This window comes from Amphiprion ocellaris, chromosome 16, assembly GCF_022539595.1.
Source record: "Amphiprion ocellaris isolate individual 3 ecotype Okinawa chromosome 16, ASM2253959v1, whole genome shotgun sequence".
Taxonomy (NCBI): Eukaryota; Metazoa; Chordata; class Actinopteri; family Pomacentridae; genus Amphiprion; species Amphiprion ocellaris.
In genome coordinates, this window is record NC_072781.1 from 13047707 (window position 1) to 13069068 (window position 21362).

The window sequence follows — 21362 nt, forward strand, 5'->3', positions numbered from 1 at the left end:
AGCGCAGCCTGTAGTAGGACACCGATTTAGTGCGTAACACTAATGTGGAAATCATTGCTGCATAATATATAAAGCTCCTCAGAAAAAAACTCATTAATATAGATTGGCTGGGCAAGTATTCCAGGAATCTGTTCAGCTCAGAGCGAAGGTCAGGAGCTGAAGAGTGTATCATCAACCAGCTATCAAATATGTTCAGTAACTGGCTACTGTGCTTCACATATTGCTCAGTTTACTGATAATGGACACACTTTATAAACTGACATCAAAATCAGCCAGTGCCAGATGGAGTGTCAACCACAGCGTCTCCACTATTTCTGCGCTGTATGTTTAAACACAGTACAAACAGAAACAGAACTATGGAGCGGAGTTGAATGTGCTGTGAGTCAAACAACCTGTGTACCTGTGGCTCCCAATAAAAGCCTTTAGGTGAGTCTAATAGTATGGTGCCCTCTTGAGGATCTTATGAGAATAAAAAGTAGGAAATGAAGTGATTTGCTATTCTGCCAACTTTGAAATACTAGTAATTTAGTATTTGGTCATAACATGAAAGCAGTAAAGATCAGCTATCACCACTCAGCAAACAAACAAGCACTGCCCATCCAACAGCAACAACATGATGTCACCTCTAACGTGATCGCACACATTCTCCTGATGTTACACAACATTATGAGCTTAATCAATCTTATTTTATGACTTTCATTTACTTTATCTCTCACATCTGATTCAATGAGGTGCAGTACAGACGCCTGCTTCAACACGATACTGTGGCTGATCATGCAGCAATATCTTGCTATTTAGATTACTTTGCACAATACAAAGCATTCCTCACACAATCACATTAAATTCCCCAATCAGTCTCAGTGGCAAAATTCTCGGAATTACCTACAAATTTGGTTTAAAACATGCAACTACTAAACAACAGTGAAACCCAAAATCTGAATTTAAAAAAATCAGGCATCACTATTATTGCTAAAAAAACTAATGAGGAATTGAAGGTTTAGTTTCAGTTTGTTTAGGTGTGATGGGAAAACATTAGAATATAAACCGCAACTCTGCAAACACACAATCACTAACAGACAGCACACTGCTGAGGCGCACAATTAGCTGTTTTTGGCTTTGATACAATACTCTACTAATACAGTTTCTAATAATAAGTAATTAACAATACATAATCATCCATAAATGACACTAAATGCATGATATTCATTTCATTTTAAAAGTTTCCTCATACTTTAGAAATGCAAACTAATACGACCCACATGCAGTAAATGATTCCTTGTAGGAATACAACTCCGCAATGTTATTTATCTATATTTTATGTTTCATGGTCTCACTTCTAAATCAGGTTTGGATGATCTGTATCCACCAGAGGTCATGGGAGCAGCATAAAAATGTGTTAACCAACAGCTTGTGACCTCTGACTTTAATGGGCTGGTGTTTGAAGGATCACATAGAAAGCCTGACCAAACTCCACTCTCTCATGTTACATTTGAACTCAATGGCATTACAGCATTGAGTTCAAAATGTAGAAGTGCAAATTTACACCAAGATAGAAAGTCTAACTGGTAGTAATTACGGCCTAATGCACTTATGTGAATACCTTCTTTTAAAAATAATAGCAAACAGATGTGAAAATCATTACACAGAAGTCAGTCTTGTATAAAACTAGACGATGAGCACAGTGTTTGTGGCATGTGTGTGTGTGTGTGTGTGTGTGTGTGTGTGTGTGTGTGTGTGTGTGTGTGTGTGTGTGTGTACCCGGTCTGCAGCCTGACCACAGCGCTAGTCAGGAGTCCAGCACAGCATTTAAACAGGCTGCCTGAGACACTTATTTGTAGACCTCAGCAAAGCACATGTGCACGGCTATAAATAGCTCCAACCCTAAACCCTGCTGCCCCTTCAACTGCAGGCCACATAATCTGTGCCACTCAGGTGACATCCTTCATTTCCTAACATGCAACAAAGACAACTCAAGGAAAGTAATGCCTGTAGTAGAGCGGAATGTATGTATGCTATGAATAAGGTTTCATGCCTGTTTTCTGCTACGAGTCTGATCTATCTAGCCCCAAATTAAAGTTTATTAGTTGCTATGATTATTATTAATGCAGAGGATTGAATTTACACACTATAAAGTAGCCGGGTTATTCTGTGTCAACCTACCCAAGCCTCCAAATACAACTCATGTATTTTCTTGAAGAAAGACAGTGCAAAAACTTCTATTAAATGAATGGGACCTTGTTATAATATTTTTTTAGTTAGAATTTTGAAGTTTGGCTACATTTCAAGCCTTAACAACTGCTTATTTTTCACTTTGTATGAAACATCCCTAAAACTCAAAGAATAATTTGCTATTAAACAGTGGTGATCTATTATTTTTCTAAATTATTTTCTACCTGAACAAAGAACATTCTGTTTTTAAAAATGTGTACCGTAATTACTTTTTACTGTCCTCCATGTAACATTATACAGTATAGAAGTTATTTTGTTCCTGCTATATTAACAAGATCTGTGGATGCCAAGTTCTCATTCCCTACCAATTCAATTCTCGATATGATAAAACTACAGTAATACTGCACAGCTGCAAAATTTGGTTGCTAGAAAGTGGAAACTTGAGGATATACTATTTATTACAAAAAAATGTGAAGATTCATTGATCAAGAAAAAAAATCCTACTAATTAGATAATTGTACAAGTTAAAAAAAATATACTTTGGGGATGTCCAGTAAAAGCTTTAACCCAATCAAGGGACATATAAGCAAGTGATGAGGTGCCCAAAATTGCAAAAGTGATACAATTAAGTTCCAAGTGCTAAATTTTCAAAAGCTAGTAACTAAAAAAAAAGTGTTTGGTGTAGAGCTTTAGGATCTTGCAAAGTTCTGTAAACTTTAATTGAAGTTTCAACATCATTTTTTTCAAGAACATCCATGACCTGAACTGGGACGGTTGGGTGAGTTGGCATGCACTGACCCAGTTACTGAACTGCTTTCAACAGACTTCCAGACTGTTAACAGTTCAACCAGTGGCAGGACAGTCTGCAGTACTTCACGCTGACCTTTGATTACAACATTTTCACAGGCTTATTTAAACAGGAGTACAGATAAATTGTCGCTTTTCCCGAGAACATCTGGCAGAGGGGGGCAGTGACAACCTTTGGCACATCTTGTTATGTTAGGATGCCTAAAATATCCCCACATTCTGAGCAGAGCAGAGTGAAAAAGTCCTAGCAATCAAAATCCGGCCTATGTAATCCTCTTGACCTCGTATGGGAGGGAAATAAAAACAGACATAGGGGCTGAACTGAAAAGCCCTCAACCTTCCAGCCAATGACAAGGATTCACTAAAATTCTTGACAAACAGCTTTCATTGCACATCTCTTGTGTCACAATCAGCTCAGTAAACAAAGACATGTGTATCACTGACTGGTTTTGAGTCTGTGTGATTTTAAAATACAACCCTATGTCACTATGTATAGGATCTACCATCTTACTCCTCTGCTTGAAACTGCTCTATTTTGATTGAATTCTTATAGTGAACTCTAAAAAAACATCACCGGCACGACATGAATCACTGAAATATGTAAGTCTCCTGCACAGCAGTGCCTGATCCTCGTCGCAAACAGGCAAAACAAAATGAAAAAAGTTTGCCAAAGCTTACTCAAGACCCACGCAACGCTTCAACAAGATGAACAACCTGCCAAACACATTCATTTTTTCCATGTTTGCTTTGAAAAGCTGCAAATAAAATTCTTTTGTTGAGCGTTTCCACACCTAAGCTTCGGCATGTTTGCACAGCGGTGCTTGGAGCAAAATGCTAACATGATGAGCAAGTGAACCCTTGTGTTGTCCTCGGGTCATTCTGATCCCAAGTAAAATCTTTTGCCACTGTATACTTTTATGTAAAACAAGGTCTATTTGGCCTTAAATTCCAAAATGAAGGAAAAAATTTGGGGTAATGGGTTGGACTAAAGTCAGACTAAAGGTGTAACACAGATTTATTGACAATTTATACTATATGCTTTAAATCACAGTCAATCCAGGCGGGGTCATTTTGACCCCAGAGGACAAAAGGTGTATGGCAACTGGGCAGACATTACAAGGGTTAACATATATTAGAATGTTTAGCTCACTGGCATGCCAACATTTGCTGATTAGTGGTAAACACAAGCTAAGCTGGTATAGTTTTAAGGGTATTTGGTCTTAATCTGAAGCACTGGACGAAAGTGGAAGTTAAAAAAAAAAAGTGAAAAGTGAAGGTAAGGCTGTCTGAGCACCATGGATATCTGTGTTGAATATATTAACAATACATCCTACAGTACTTTAGATACTTCATTTTACACACTGGTTCCCAAACTGTGGCTCCGTCACCCCAGGAGGTCACGGGATGATTTACAAAAATCAATTCAAGTGAAAAAAATTATTAAAAATAGCAAGTTTTAGCCATAGCTGTTTCATAAGATGAAAATAGAAGTTTAAAGCAGCTTGTTACACACACACACACACACACACACACACACACACACACACACACACACACACACACACACACACACACACACACACACACACACACACACACACACACACACACACACACACACACACACACACACACACACACACACACACACACACAGCATCACTTATGAGTCTGATGCTCCTACATACTGTATGTTTCCTCTGTGCTGCAGTATAGACATGGAGATTGCCTGATGTATTCTGCTCCGCTAAATTAAATTACTATAAAATAACATTATAGTTATACTGTTGTGTTCTTTTGCGCTGTTTTTATCTTTGTGTTTGGATAAGGTTACTAATGTATATAACCTTGGCTGCACACAATATCCGTATGCTTTAACCGCCTTCAGAATAATGGAAGTCAAGAGTCTCTTGAAATGCTATTTTTGTGGGTCGGGTGCTGAAAGTTGGGAACCTCTGCACTAATAAACAAAAACGTCAACCCGCAGGTGGAAAAGTCAGAGAGGCAATTAATGCCTGCACAAAAATTCATGGCAATCCATCTAAAGTTGTTTTTGAGTCTAGGCTGAAGAAGTGGAACACCCAACAGACTGACACTGCCATCATTTAAACAACGAATGTGTATAGCGACCTAAAATGCTAACATTAAACCATTCATCCTTGTCAAAAACATATTGTGGGTTTGTGGAGGTTGCATGCACACTATCTATTACAACAGAGACAACTGATGGTGACTCAGTGCAGCACGGCTGCCTTCGACCAATGTGTTTAAATAGGCATGTTGTGAAAATGGTATTTGGGTAGGTGGTAAACAAAAACACCGCAAGATACTTGCAAATGCATTTTCCTCATTCTTTGTAAGTGAGAATACTACAATCTGTCTTCTCAGAAGGGTAGGGCAGCATCAGAGGTATGTGACTGGAACAGCTCAGTAACTGAAACAGGTTGCCAAGCCTTCAAAGAAGCTCTTCCAGTCAGTCTTTGCTTTTTTTGAGGCTGAAGTAAAGAAACCAAGACAAAGGCTACAATGTCCAAGCATCTGTGCAGAGATGTCTTGCTTATGGTTTTATTCTTAAAAGTGCTGCTCAGGAAGTATAAGCAGAACATACAGTACACTGATGATGTACAATATGAGTCACTGCCGCATATTTTCCTCAACTTTAAGCTAAACTACAACAAACTCTATGCAAAAAAATAAATAAGTTATACACTGGTCACTGTTTGAAGCTATAGCAATAGCAGCAGAATATACTGATAGAAAATGATGCCAGATAATCAGATTTTACGGTGCATGATTCTGAACCAGAGATAAATAAGATGTGCTGCTCAATATAGCCACAAGTGAAGCTGAAACATTGTATGACCCTTGATGAAAAGCAAATGGAGGATGAAGGTGAACCATGAGCTCTCACTACAGAGGCACTCAGCCAAGCCAAGCAGAGGAAAGAAGGCAGCATTAATGAAGGCTAATGGGACATAAATACACACTTATGGTACTAACATGGACACACAGTCGCACACACACAGTTGCTAACAATCCAACGGCCTCCATATGTGAAAGAGCTGAAACTGGCACACTGAAGCGAGTATTTTTGCATGCGAGAAAATTTGGTTTCCCTGGGTACTGATGGAGACTTATTATTTAAGACGAGCCTATGTATTTACGCTGATTGACATAACACAAGTAAAATTTACCATCAACAAACTTCTGTTTAAAAAACACCAGCGCAATGATCGCGTTGTGCTGCAGACATACAAAAAACACTAATTTCACAAATACCCACAACACAAAGTAAAGGTTCATGGCGGTTTTTCAGCATCATCCAGGATAGAGTCACACTGAATTCATTTGCAGTAGTTCTACATTCTAAAGCTCTTTCCAAATGTGTGATATGTAAAACCACAGCCTTCATCAATCTGTTTAAGTGACAGCGTTCTATCTTTCAGACATTGGCCACATTTAAGGTAATTTTTCTGACAGCTTTGTTCATATATACACACACAACAGTGTCAGAGAGAGCCAAGGCATGTGCGCATTACTTGCCAAATTTGCGAGATTGGACATAAATCCAGTGACGTCTCCTCTGTACTTACCTATTAACGCATGTCATTCAGGATGTGCTGTAATAAGAGTGACATGTAAGTGCTACTAGGTTTGACATTGCAAGACTGCTGACACACCTATGACGAAAAATAGACCAAGGTACTCATTTAGCTGACACGTTCAAATGCCGTCAGAATAATGGAAAGCAGTGCAAGACTGAAAAAGACTCCACAAATTCAGAACAAAATAGCTAAGAACTGCTCAGAAGGGCTACTTTGACAGTTCAGATAAGACTTTTTTGAATCGGTCTAATTAAGATTTTAATCAATTTAAATTCAGAACCATATCTAGACATTTAATAGTCATATTATCAGCTGGAAACAGATATGAGTGTATTTTAAGGTACTCTTATAATCATCAATTATCATTCTGACGGCATGGTAATTTTACATTACTTATAAATCCTAAGGAAAGCCCAAAGTGAGCAGCTCTAGTAACGTGTAGACCATCACAACCTGCCGAAGTCGCTTCAGTGCCGCTTGATATCTAACTGTAGCTGGTTTTTCCTTCCCAATTTGGTGTTTTAATAATGGTGGAGGTAGCCTGTGAGGTACCTAGTCACACAATCACAAGAAAATCCATCATTCCAAGCTTCAAGCTATGCACCTGTAGTCGCTCTGCAGTTGGGCCCACTGATTGGCACCCTTTGAATAACTACTGGCAGCTACAGCGGAGTTTTAGTTGTGTTAGTCTGTGATAGATGGTGATAGACGGATGGTTCATCCAACACCTGCCAAGTATCTTTGAAAATGTCTGCCCTTTTCCAAACAGTTTCCAAGGACAAGCTCTCAGATGATGCCATGTAACAAATTATGCAGCACATCAAGTTTAGCCGAGAGCACATCTGCCCAAATACCGCCATTGGTATTGAACAGGGTTGACAATCGGAGACTGTGAAGGCCATAAATAATGACTCAAATAATTTTCGAATTCTTCAAAACACTGATCCCCTTTAACCTGTTTATTTAGGCTATTTCCTTCAATTTGTCACCAATGTGTATCTGTACACTACACTCAATTCACACTAATGGGCACAAAACTACAGTAATAAAATCGAATTTGAATCCCTTAATGTTGTTATTTTTGCAAGCTAGGCAACACTTAAGTTTCTAAATGTCTGTTTCTAAATGTAGAGGTACCACAGAACAACTGGATCTGCTCATCTCTTGGCCATTTATCACAAAGTGGAGAACGGAAATCTGTTTCCTACTGCTAGTGTGGGACTGTTTCCCATCATCTGCTGCATTCAGGAGAGAAGGGTGGTGCTGCTGGGGTGGGAGAGGAAAAGCTACAGAGTATGAGTCAGGGCTGGGACAGAGAGACTCACAAGATGATCTCATATAAGAGCAGCAAAGCAGAGCTCTGGAATGAGGTTCGGTCATGCTGGTCTTCCCATCACCATGACAGCGTATAAATACAACAGAGAGCATGCATCACGCTCTGGCACAAATATAATGCAACTGCACTGCACTGCAGTGAAGCCATATTTCATATAAGAAGATCAATATAATTCCAAAGGGATACTGCACATATATCCTTAAATGATAAATTTAAGGATATGATTAAAGACTAAATAAAACATAGACATATTTCTGTCTGAAGACTAATGAAGCAATCAAAAGCTTTCTGAGAGCTCTGCTGGTTTGTTTTATACTTTAAATGAAATGTATTGATTGGATCAATGAAGGGCTTAGTAACAACAACAGTATTATGCTTTAGTGCATATTGTGCACTCTATAACCAATGATGGTTTTTGCTTTTTAGCATTTTATTGTCTACATAGAATCCTGACAAACTGAAGCCCAGTAACAGAAGGAAGATCAGACATTAGGATTTTGACTACAGAATTACCTAATTGCCCCTAGAGGATAAATGAAGTTTTTTTCTGATTCTGAATAACAAGCAGTCTGGCCGGAGGAAGCATGTAAACTGGAACTAGAAGCAGCTGTAGTCACAGCTTCAGATCAGTTCCTGACAGATGTTATTGTGAGATTACGGACTTGGAATTAGAAACTGATCCAAACATCTAATGCACTTAAAAGAGCCATTAGCACTTAGGATTCTGTCTTTGGTATCTCTATAATGACCACTGACAACTATATAACATTATGATTAAAAAATTCTGAATCATATTTCTTCACACTTTTGCTGAATCAAAGCCACTCTATGTTTAAACAGGTTTGTTCTAAATGTGCAGCTATCAGATACACCACATGTCCTTTTTTCTAGCATGGAAAGTCAAACAACATACAGAAAATATACTATAATCCTGCATGGTTTAAATAAGAAATTATTGAATTTCATTGTAAAAAAGTTGTTTAGCAGACATTCCATGTATTTATACCACATAATATACTTGTGTTTTCTTTTAGCAAAGACTAACTGATCTGAAAAATCTAGTGTAATTTAAAACTATTAAGCATGTACCTTTTGTTTGTGAACAATAAGTTAGTGCACAGTCTTTTCCTGTGCATGGACACAGCGTTCAGTACAGAACGTTTCTCTGTAAACTGAGCGAGTCGAGTGGAGGCCGTCTTCAAAGTGTGGCTTCTTGATGTTCAAATCTCAAAGACGAGCCAAGAAAGTGTCACCACACAATCAACATGACACGTGAACAAGTCTCTGAAACTTGGATGCTGCACCCATTGAAACAAAGTATCTTTTGTACGGCAGCAGACAGTCCATAGTGGCAGCCTGCTCTGTGTGTGTGTGTGTGTGTGTGTGTGTGTGTGTGTGTGTGTGGGTGGGCCACTGGGCCATTTGAATGTGATGAGTGGGCTGTCGACATAGAGCAGAGGGGCTGGGCTAGGAGCGGCCCATTAGGGTGGACAAAGGCAGTGACTGTGCAAAAAACACAATGCTCCCTCACTCACACTGTCTATGATGATAATACAAGGCTATGTGAGTATTTAGATGCTTATGTTAATACTAATGAAGTATCTTTTAGGTATCTACAGCAGTCCTAATGCAGATCAGCGCACGCCACAGACAGAAATGACACTGACAGACCACACCCTACTACAAATGCAACACACATCCTAAAGATTGTTTCCTGGCTCTTGCAAAGAAATCTCCTTCTGCTAAGACACTAAGAATCCCTATTAAATATGGACTATTTTTTAATTTTTCTCTTCTTGCCTATATTAAAAAAACACATACAAATATCTTTGTCTACTAATAAAAACATCAGCGTATGAGCACAGAGCAGCAGGTCATCAGCTTGGAAAACAAAATCATTCTCCCGGTTAAATGACAATTTTCTGTAGATTTTCTGCAAAGCCTCTCTTGTTTCCCAATAAGCAAAACACATGGGTTTGGTTTTTGCTTCAGAAATACACGGTCCTTTCCAATCTAATAAAACTATTTAGGCCATGTGGCATCTTTAAAGCAAACCGAACTACAAGAAGTACTGACTGAACCACCAAATGTCTAATCCATTAAATCTCTCCTGATGTCAGAGGATGATCAACTGTTGAGAAACTCCAATGGTCCCTTCATGCTGACAGTCTTACCAAGCAGGCTCTGCTAGAACAGCGTGATCCTGTACAACCAAGGCATGGTGCTGTTAACAGTTCTATGTGCCCAAGAAACCATGTCTTTAACTCCTTGCTCAAGTCTACAGTCTTTTGTCTGCAAAGGCTGCATTGAATTTCAGCAGAGCCTACAGCAATTCCTCTCTTAAGTGTGTTATTAACCCTAATACCTTATTAGTGTGGCATTCTTACAGCTGGAGCATTAACAACTACATCTCTTCTCCTATTCACTGCACTGACAATTGCTATGCTTATTCTAAAGAAAAAAATTCTGAACTCACATTTCTCTGAAGCATAGTTCCTCATACAGTATGTCCCCATCTTGAAATGTTCAGCTTGTTTCAAATGATCAAGTTTACAAGACGGTCACACCAGAAGTAACACACCACATGACACTGACTCATTACAATAAAACCTGTGCAGGTTTTTCTCTTCTTGTTCTCTTTCACTAGAAGTGACTTCTAACATTATCTCGGATGTGTCTGATGACTGGAATCAAGCCATGCAACAAATGACAAGAACCCCACATAAACATAAAGTTAACACAGAAGATAACAAAAAACGTTGCACAACTGGCTGAACTTCCACAGTTAAATATGAAAATGATCCAATTTGATACCTTTATTTGGAAAAACAAGCAAAAAGCTGCCTCCTGCTTTAAAGCATGCCAACTGGCTGTTAAGTTCATGCTGTTTGGTTGTGTTTGCATGGTTACAGTTGATGATTTTTCCAATGAAAATGCGTCCCTTTGATACTTTGAGCATCACATGGGGAGAAGCTTGGGGCTCTTGTTGATCACATCAACAGCAAATAAAGATAAAAGAACAAAGCATTCCTTTTCCAACACTCTATAGAAAGACATGGAGAAAGTATCAAACCTTGAATGGAAACAATATATAGAGTAAGATATTTTCATACCTAGGAATACAAACACTGACATTGGTGTAAAGATAGGCTGTGCAGCCATATCATCCACTGAAATACAAAAAAATCCTGAAAACAACAACCTCTCTATAGTAAGATTCATTCTCCACTATTCTTGCACAAAAGCAGTCAACAACTTTGCAGAAAAATGATGAATTGATAGTGTTCCACTTGTCATAGTCTGTAAGCTCTCTCCTTAACCGACCCCTAGTAAATAAATGTTGAAAATTCTTTCGCTCCAGCAGTCAAAGCTGGAGCATTTTTTTCTGCCAGGAAAAGCTGTCTATAAACAAAGCTGATGGAAACAGAACGCTGTAGGTGGGTTTGCTATTGGACAATGATTAGCCCACCTCGAATTTACATACATTTTGTGCAGAATATTATTGATAAGTTAAAAAGGACCCACAATATGGTCAGTTTTAGTTGAATAAAAACAGTATTTGTAATGTGTCTTACTAAAACTAAGATTACAAGCTGAAACATTAGCATTACTGTGAGACTACAATGACTGAAAAAACTACAAAATCACTGACAAAATTGATTGACAACATAGAACGAAATCGCTTACCCTTCCTTGAAAAGTTCATTGGTCATGCAACAGCTTTTGGGGATTCGAATATCCCCCAAAATCGATGTTTAACATGCAAAAACTGATCACACACTAGTTGCGAATGCAGAAAACAAGCAAAATAAGTAAGCTTGTTGTCTGTCACAGATCCCCTGCCTTAAGAGCTACAGATTCCCAATGATGCTGCATCATATGATCCCATTAGAGTCCCAGTCAGGGCGTTTAAGCCTTATACCACAGCTGACTGGGCCTGCTGGCTAAAATACTCAACAGCTGAGAAGAACACACTCGCAGCTAGCATTCAGCACAACAGTACTGTTATTTACTGTCCTCTTGTTTTACTTTGTCTAAGTGAAAAAAGAAACACAAGAGTTAAAGCCGCTGCTGTCAGTGTGAATTCAGCTCCACCGGATCGCCACAGGCCTGGCCTGAGAATGCACGTGTATGGTTTAGTGAACACACTTGATTGTCACAGAGACACTGAATAAAGTCGACCTCTTATGCGTGATGGATTTATTCTAATTAATGAGATGGACCCAAAAGGAGCAGCAGCGTATAGTGACATGAGCTAGTGGATCTGAACTGACACTGCTTCCTGCTTTGTCATTGTGCTGTCCATCTTCAGACACCACACCGAAGCACTATGAATTATACATCCCAAAAGTGAGAGCATCCTAAAAAAAACACAATAAATAACTAACATTGTGGGAAAATTACTTTATCAAATAATGGACTTGATTTTAATTTGACATTAAACAGCATAGCTGCTATAATCTGGCCGGACACTGTTTCCCTAGACAGATTTCAAGCTAAATATTTTCACAAAATAGCTCAAAAACAGAAATAATCAACTAATCTAATGAACACCTATGACCAAAAGGGAACCTCATAATAAAGCCTTTGTCTGGACTAACAAAATTCAGCCTAAATGTGATGTCATGCAGGAAATATTCTCATTTTTCCACTGCAGGGATAAAGACACTAAGACCAGCCAGTCACCACCAGAGAGGGGGGAGAGAGAGAGGGGCTGGCTGACATTTATTCAACTGTCAAGCAGCAATCAGGCAATTTCTTCACCGTCCCCAAAGCCTAAACAACATCCAATCAGCGACTGATCCTACCTTTGTATTTCTCCAATACATCCTCGTACGCTTGGAGATATTCCTGTTCGTCCGAAAGCGCATAAGCCTGCGGTGCGTACAGAGCCATAACCCGGCACTCACTAACTGGACATTCACCAGCGACGGACAGGGACACAGCGTGCGTGTGTGTGTGTGTCTGTGTGTACGTGTGTTTTCATGCATGTGTATGTGCTGAGGACTCAAGAGTGATCGGCGCTGTTGTTGTATTGAAGGAAACGCCCTACATCCCTCCCTTGTCTGCGCTCCGACCAATCGGCGACACTTCCTCTCCGGGATTGATAGGAAGGACGGCTGGACGCGCTGCACTGCAAAAAAATGTCAACTTAACAAATCAATGAGCCCATACTGACTTCAAATCCGAATTAAAGCGTTATTAGTGTCTTACATTTATCGCAAGTGCATAAAAACATCTAAATATAGCCCCGTTGCTGCTAAATCAACTCATTAAGTAATGTTTATGTTAAAACTGGACAGATTTTTTTACAGTGCGCACAAACTCAATGCCTCTTCGTAATACTTGTTCCTCGCTGCCTCCCAAAACATGTTAAGAAACGTTGACAGATTTACAAGATTACAGTTGTAAATGATGTGTTTCCATGGGTGGCAGCAGTCTATCAGCTGTCTGTCACACAGACTCCCATAAACTGCGCTCCTTTATTGAAAACTTCACTTGGAACAGTCGAAATCTGACATACTATATTCCAGATAGGGATTATACGACATCCAAGGTGTCAAAGTATCATAATAAAACACTTAGCAGCTGTAAACCTAATTCTGCAAGTAGTATTTAAAGTGAAACTAACTAGATTTACTGTATATTAGGGTTTGGTATTTAGTGTTCCAAACTGAGTTAAATTATTATCTTTTTGGGCACATTAAATGCGTCCTGGTATTTTTGCTCAATGTGCCAACAAATAATCCAAATTAAACGTTTAAATCTTCCAGCTAATGGTTTGTAAATGAGTAAGGTTCAAGAGGAAATTTGAATTTTGAAGTATCACGTCCAGAGTAAGAGCAAACCAAAATGCCATCACATGTGCGCAAAACCACGTCACTACAGACCCTGTTTATGTCCCCAAATAAAACCTTGGAATACCAGTAAAGAGCACACCTTTTAACCTCATATGCTCGATATATTACAGCATGTTCAACCACAGATCGTCTTGTTTCTGTGCGTTACTGTCTGAGAAGTTGACAAGGAGCCTTCCCCTCACCTGCGATCCGGAGCACGGCTCTCTCTGCCGGATCCAGCACGGATCCTCCCTGGATTTTCCGCTTAGACCGCTCGTGTCTGGGCAGGTTCCAGGGTAAAGTGTCCCCCGGTGCCGGTGATGCCGATCCGGATTTAACGCTGTAGTCATCCTCGTCCGAGAAATCCGCCGAGGAAGACATGGAGCCGTGCAGGGAAGGGTTCCCCGAACTGGAGCTCTGTGAAACAAAAGAAAACGGGGATCAAGAAACAGCACAATGCTTGTCTTGATTACTCACTCAGACACGCAACCCTGAATGGATAAGCGCACACACGGGAACACCGTTAAATCAATATTTTTGTGCTCACCATCGCGGGTCAAGGTGCGTAATGTGAGCGCATGTTAGGTGTGAGGACGCGCAGTGACATGAGCCGCCAGCTCTCAATGACCCAAAACAATGAAAGATTGAGCCAAAAACAAGGCAATGGGAAATCAACAGTATCTGGCTCCCCCGCCAGGTCAACAACAAGACTTACCACTGTGTACATGGAGACCTGTCAGCTGCGAGGAAATAAAAATAAATGCTAATAATCCTAATTTGGCCGTTATTAGCTTCCACCTTTCGGTCACATATTTCAAAGGCTGCCACGCCCTTCGAGGGATGCTCCGGTCACGCGTTCGTCCCTTATTGTGGATGTGAGGTGATGTCAGATCTCCAGAGGGCTGGAGGGCTGGTACGCTGTGTGCAGTCTAGGCAGAGCTGGACCGTGATGGGAGAGCAGACTGCATGTGGCTGCGCGTCATACCCGGTAGCCAACAACAGCACATCCAACAGTGTGTGGTGTTAGAGCGCCATCCCCGCACAAAGGTGTAGGGAGGCCACAAAGACTTCAAAAGCGGGGGTTAAAAAGAGGACAGGGGCTCCCACAGTCGTCATGTGTGGTCATGGAAAGAACCACACTACAGATGCACATTAAAGACCCACATTGGTGAGACTTTAGACACATTTACTTCACTGTCTGCATTGTAGATGTGGTGTGAACCACAAAGGGGACAGTGAGGCATTTATATGCATTGTGCTAAATGCCTGAGAGGACCGATGTTGCACAAGACTGCATTTGGTTCAACTATTTCCCCAGAAAATTATAATCCAGGCGACCTGACAGAATCTGGAAATACTGAAAATTAAAAATAAAAATTGCACCTTCTTCTTATATGCAGCACTTTATATTTATATACTGAACCTGTGCTGTTTACATACAAGTGCACCTAAATGTTCAGCAATTTGCAATGTCCAAAAGTGCAACATTACTGTATTTATAGTGTTCTCAATACACTGAAAAGGCAGTCTACCATTGACTACTGTTTTCATACATTATATTTGTACAGTTATCTGATTGTGTGGATGCACTGACAGGATTGCTGCTTGATTTCATTGTACACTGCAATGGCAACAAAGAAATTCTGTTCTGTTCTAGTAAAACTTACCATTCGATACAGTATTTCCAGGACTGTTTTTGTATTTTTGCATGTTCTTCAGCACAAATAAATCACAGCATAGTTACTCAAAGGTGAAATTATGAATGAATAATCCCCTGTTGCAATTTCTAGCTGCACCCAGACACACCTGACACTGAGCAACAGAATAAATAAAGGGAAATGCAACAACACGAATAGGGGTGGGGCGCACAATATCTGCACACCGAGTATTTCAATCTGACCTCTAAGTGATTGCTGAGGCCCTAAAGAGTTCAACTCGTGTGAATATTCAGGAAGGAGTCCAGACTCCAGGTTGTCTCAGGGTTTCAAAACATGCCTAAAGCTACTGCATGAAATAGGAATTGTGAAGGAGATTTTTTTTTCTGCCGGGTCACAGAACAAGGATTTCTGGTTTAAAATAGTAGCTGCAGTCATGGGAAGCTGCAGAGCTGATAAAAGCAACGCACCGTTACTATTAGCAGCCTTTTCATCGTTGCATCACTTTTCATCAGGATAAAACTCAGTCCTAAAAAGGAAGCTTAGTGTTGCAATTTTATCAGCTTTCTGCTTATTCGTAATTCCTGCCCTTGAAAAGAAAAAAAAAACCGCAGGATTCAAGGAAGCTCAGTGTTTACTCTTACTAAATACTGATTAGGAATAACTATTTCCCTCCAGTCAGTTTGCACTTTATTTCACATAGGAAGCATCACTGCAGGGATAAGAAGTGTTGAAAGATTAGAGGCCCACCCACATCACTTCATAAAAGGCTTATCCTCCCCCATTAGGGAGTGTCCAAAAATCTGTATTCTTTGTTAATACCTGATGTTCTTTGCTTAAAAGCTGTTACTGTTGAAAACTGGATATGAAATGAAAAGCATGATAGTTCACCATCAGGGTTCCCTTCCTTTTTTGTCAGTCTTTGTGCAAAACATTTGAAAATACAACCAGTAAGAAATGATTTTGGTCAACCCCTGACTGTACTTTTGCCAAATATGTAGGTCCTGTTAAATAAAAGCAAAAGAGAAGCGCATACACCCAGATACATTTATAAAATATTAAGTTCATGACTGGGTTCAAGTGGGAAGTGAGTGTAAAGCCACACTGTTTTAGGCTAAATTCGACTGGCTTTCAGTGAACACAAAAATGTAGTCTGTAGTTTCCTAACACTGATCAGCGTCATTTAGAGATTACCTGCTAAAAATGTGCAAAAATATGGTCATATCAAGATAAGAGACCCATTCTTAAATATTCATTTTGTACAGTTAGCTGTGAGCTACACATGTAAATACATCATAAATGATGCATGTTGGACTGATCTAGACCTGCCCTAGTTTATGCTACTTACATATTAAAATCTACTCACTTGTCTTGGAGCTGCATAAGTTGATGTCAACTAATGTGTGTTACTCCTCTGACTTTTGGTTTACTGAAATAACAATACTGGAACATTGCTGTTTGTCTTTAGCTCACTGTCAGGTTAAGAAATTTCTCTACATGACAAATGTATCAATAAAAATCAAAACATCACAAGGACTTTGTTTCAGGAGAATCAAACTCAACCGTAACTCTTTGATATATGCATTCCCATATTGTGTCTGGTAAAGTTGTTATGCACTTTGTTTGCTGACCACTGCAATAATGGAAAGCAAAATCCTGTTTGTCCTTGTTATCTACAATATTGCAACACAAGTAACAAGTAAGTATACAAGCATGCACAAATCAATATGTTACTTTGAACAGTTGGTCAGCTAAAACATCAGAACTTGTCTTAAACAGAGAACTTTGCAGCTTGGATAAAAGCTAAGTGTTATAAAGAACATTCTGAATACAATAAATGACATTCAAAAATCAGATAGATTCAGAAACAACCACAGACTTGGTAGTTTAGTGAATGCAGGATCAGAATTCCTTCATCTGGAGCTAGAAAAAAATATTTCAAGTTAGAACAGCAGTACATAAAAAAGCCCAACAAACCAAAGCATTTCAACGTGGCTCCACCTCATGTTCTAATAAATGGCATATTTCCAGCTGTGCTTCTTCAGCTTTATCCTCCTGTAGTTGCAAGTTCTGTTCCAGGAAGAAAAAATAATCAATCTCCTCACCTTACTTAACTGCACAATCTGAAACTGATAAAAGTATTGAAGGATGGAAAGTACACTCTTGTTTGAAAGCTGTGCTGCTACTTCACAAGGCAACATAAAGATCCAGAAAAGAAAGAAAGCTGAAGGGCTTAAACTGCATGGCGTTAACAAAGGGCGTTTATGTTCTCATGCCAAAAAATGGTGAACAGGTAACAGACTTAGAATGAATTAGAGGACAGGCATCAGCATGCACACTAGGATGACAAAAAACTAGGGCAAAGAGAACAGATAATCATAAAAATAAATAATAATAAAATCAGACTGGGGGATAATCATTTCAAATTCAAGTGAGACACCAGTGAAATGAGAGCAAATTGTTATTAATATCAAGCTAAAAGCTCTGTAATTTGTTTGTGTATTAAATTCATTGCAGCATTTTTTTATCCCAAAGGTTGCAGTACCTTTTGAAATTGTAAAATAGTGTAAAAAAAAAAAAAAAAAAATAGGGCAGTTGATTTTATACAAATATTATAGGTGAATCCATCAAGCTATAATCCTTTTTACACAAACCATGTATTTGGATAAATATACTGTAGTTTTTTGTTTAGAAATACCTAACATTTTCTGGTCAATTTATTGAAAGCAAAAGTAGCGACACAGTTGATGTTATTTCTATGAGATGTGTTGTTAAAAGTCCCTTAAAATGACTCATTTTAAGTGAGTCATACTTCGTTTCGTGTCCTTACAGGTTTTATATGTAGAAAAGGAACACATACAACAATGCAAAATTTTATCTGTCAATGATCCAACATTTTTGGGATAAAAAGGTACCAACACAGTCACTTTTCATTTTATACGGTATATGGTCTCTATAAAGAGATCATCCTTCAGCAACACACCCAATTCTTAAACCCTGTAAAAAACCCTGTGTAAAGAGAAAGTTATCATTCCTTACCAGCTTCAAAGGCACACTGATGTCCCTGTGGAGGGGAGCAAGCAAACAAAATGCATCACTTTATCATCAGTATTAATGGCGGGAGCAGGTGAGGGTGGTACCTACAGGTTTACGTGTAGGGGTGACTTGCACAGACTGGTAAAACTCTGGCAGGACTCTCTTCTTCACTTTGCGTTTCCTCAGAGTCGACGATGAATCAGGTTCACTGTCAGGAACCTCGACCAGATTGGGCTTTTCCTCTGTCACTCGAGCATGAATGAGCCTTCTCGAGTGACGTGGACTGTGCCTGAAGCCCTGGGAAATATGAACAAATGTCAAGCGGGACCAGATTATGTATTCTTAGCAAGATAGATGAAGAGCTTCATTATAATATAAGGAATAATTGTGATGCAGTTCAGGTTTGTTAAATTAGAGGGACACTGCTGTGACCTTATATGACCTAGATTTCAGAGATGCACATATTAGGGGCTTGATGATACATTCATTTCAATCATTCCTTAATGAAAATCCAACTTTATAGCGTAACATTTTGACTTTTTTTATTTATTTCCCTTTATTTTAGTCTCTGACTTTTTTTTCAATATATTTTTTTTATTGTGGAACATATAAAGGCAAAGAAATGATCAAGAACATTGTTTTACAACATTAAAGCTCCACAACTGTCCAGCTGTAGTGTCCTTGAATATGATACTGAATCTCCACCAGCTACAGTACAGAGTCAGTAGGGATTCAGTATCCTGTGGTTCAATAACATGACCTACTAAGGAAGGCTAGCTCTTTGTTTTTGTAACTTTAAAGTCATGGAAAATCACAAAAAATAATAAAAGTAAAAAAACATGATTCTTAAGCAACAGTGTATTAAATGCAAATAAAATGTATAGCAATAAAAACTGATACAGCTATTGCACTTTCAATAAATACTGGGTTTATTAAAAAAAATCTTTGCAATGAATAATGAATTTCAAAGATGGAGGTTTAAATAAAATGACAGGCAAATGCTTTCTATAGGCAAAATCATATAGCTTACTGCAACATTTGGTTTGCCAAGATTGCTTTTAACATTATAGCTACAACATGTTAAAGTGTGACTGTAGTAATGGCAGCTAAAGTTGATGCATTCAGACAGACGCAAATGTGATGGCAAATACGCCTTTTGGATTATATAACTCAGGTTTCTATCTACTAACTTACTTTCAGCCATGTGCTTCTAACAACACAGCTTCATCCCACCTTAAAGAATGAAACTGCAAACTCACCAACATTATTTATTGATAACACATGCGCATTGCGCACAGCACAGTCCTTAAAATAGTCATGCAGTCCTCCATAAAAGTCCAAAGAGACAGACTTTGGAATGAAGCATTTGCAAAATTATATCCTAACGATCACTTGTCGTCTGTTTTAAGCTACAAAACATCAAACTCTTTGCAATCAGAGGCCTGTTATTGACAAAACCATAATGTAAAAAGTTCCTCCTACCTCTGATCGAAAATGATGCGTTCGGAGGCCAACTACAGGACAGACAACACATGTTACGATGAGATATTATCTAACATTAATCTTCAAACATCGCATGTCAAATTTCATCAGTGTAATCATTTAAAATATTATCAACTTTAAGATATGTCAGGCTAGTTTAACAGAACACCAGATTGTCTTTACGCACATTTACACCCTCATGGAAGTCATGTTTGTCATCTTACAGCCCGAGCTGCAGATGTCTGCTAGTGACACAGCTGCTAAATACAACATACAACATGGACAGACTATGATCACATTAGAAACATACGTAATGTTCAGACATGAGGTGTCAGGATGAGGAGATGCGGCTGGCCTGCGTTACTCACCGCGGCTCTTGGAGCGTCCAGAGAGCACAGATTTTATTGGATGCTTTCCATTACGGAGTCTGCGATGCCAGCAGCAGAAAAACAATATAGTCGCAATAGTTCCGAGCAAAAGCAGCAATAACAGCAGCACACATTGAATACTGTACGGCCTTAACAGGACCAAAAACGCCGCAGCGATCATCATAAAGCGAGATATAGGACAGATCCGGCAGCCTCAGACAGCTGGCTCCTCTCCTGCCGTTAGAACGCAGAAAGCTCGAGATGAGACTAAAGACAGTCGCTGACATACGTGAAGCATCGCACAGCAAACCGAGGACAGCGTATAGATTCACTGAGGACAGCCCAGGCTAGTATTGATATCATTATTGTGAGCTACAATGCATGACTCAGCACAGACGCAAGTTTTATTTATTTATTTTTGAACAGGAGCCGGGAGAGTCAGCAGATTCACCCCAGCATCGCAGTAATGTGCTGCAGAGTGGACTGACCAACAGGATGATGCTGTAAACCAAAGGACACATTCACCCAAGTAGAAACAGTCCACTGAGGCAATTCACAGGGAAACTGTTTTTAATTTTTTTTTTATTTTAGCATATAATATACCTGCAGTGTTAGCAACAAAACATACCTGCCTGATACACATTGTTGAGTACATTTTACTGAATATAACTACTCAGTATCTCTGCAAAATGTACCCTGTATAGCTACTGACAGGCACTGAAATGTGGCAGGTGTTATGTACTGACACTTTCAGGATTAGGGAGAGAAAAAAAAACACGTAGAAACCAACTCTGGTCATAATCCAACACGGGTTATGTAATTTTTGGATGCAGTGATATCCTTTTTCTTGCATTAGATTAAAGACTCGGGGAAAGCAGTGTGACAGAAGGCAAAAACTGTTTTATTTGCAGTTTTAAAAGAGCCAAAATCAGTATATCATGTTAACATTTTACATTTATGAAACTGTGCATGTCAAATTAGGTCCATATAAGCAAAAATGCAACACATTAGATGATATCATACAAATAGAATTCCATGCATAACAACATATACTGTTATATATC

At 39.1% G+C, this 21362-nt stretch overlaps 1 protein-coding gene across 25 annotated transcripts in view; it reads right to left on the reverse strand.

Moving 5' to 3' along the window:
• Window positions 1-20589, reverse strand: part of dst (dystonin) — a 110445-nt gene extending 89856 nt beyond the window's left edge. For 7 of the 25 annotated variants that reach the window (XM_035944028.2, XM_035944054.2, XM_035944039.2 and 4 more), the window contains exons 1-4: window positions 20299-20588; window positions 19931-19962; window positions 18557-18745; window positions 13961-14174 (exon numbers count right to left, since the gene is read on the reverse strand). In XM_035944028.2, the coding sequence (XP_035799921.2) occupies window positions 13961-14174; window positions 18557-18745; window positions 19931-19962; window positions 20299-20482 (619 nt within the window). In that variant the 5' untranslated portion in view covers window positions 20483-20588. Of the gene's footprint in view, window positions 1-11604; window positions 11639-12725; window positions 12880-13960; window positions 14175-14304; window positions 14370-14472; window positions 14649-18556; window positions 18746-19930; window positions 19963-20298 lie in introns of those variants that run through there. The other 18 variants (XM_035944052.2, XM_035944053.2, XM_035944051.2 and 15 more) reach the window with 8 other exon arrangements.
• Window positions 20590-21362: the final 773 nt, after the last annotated feature.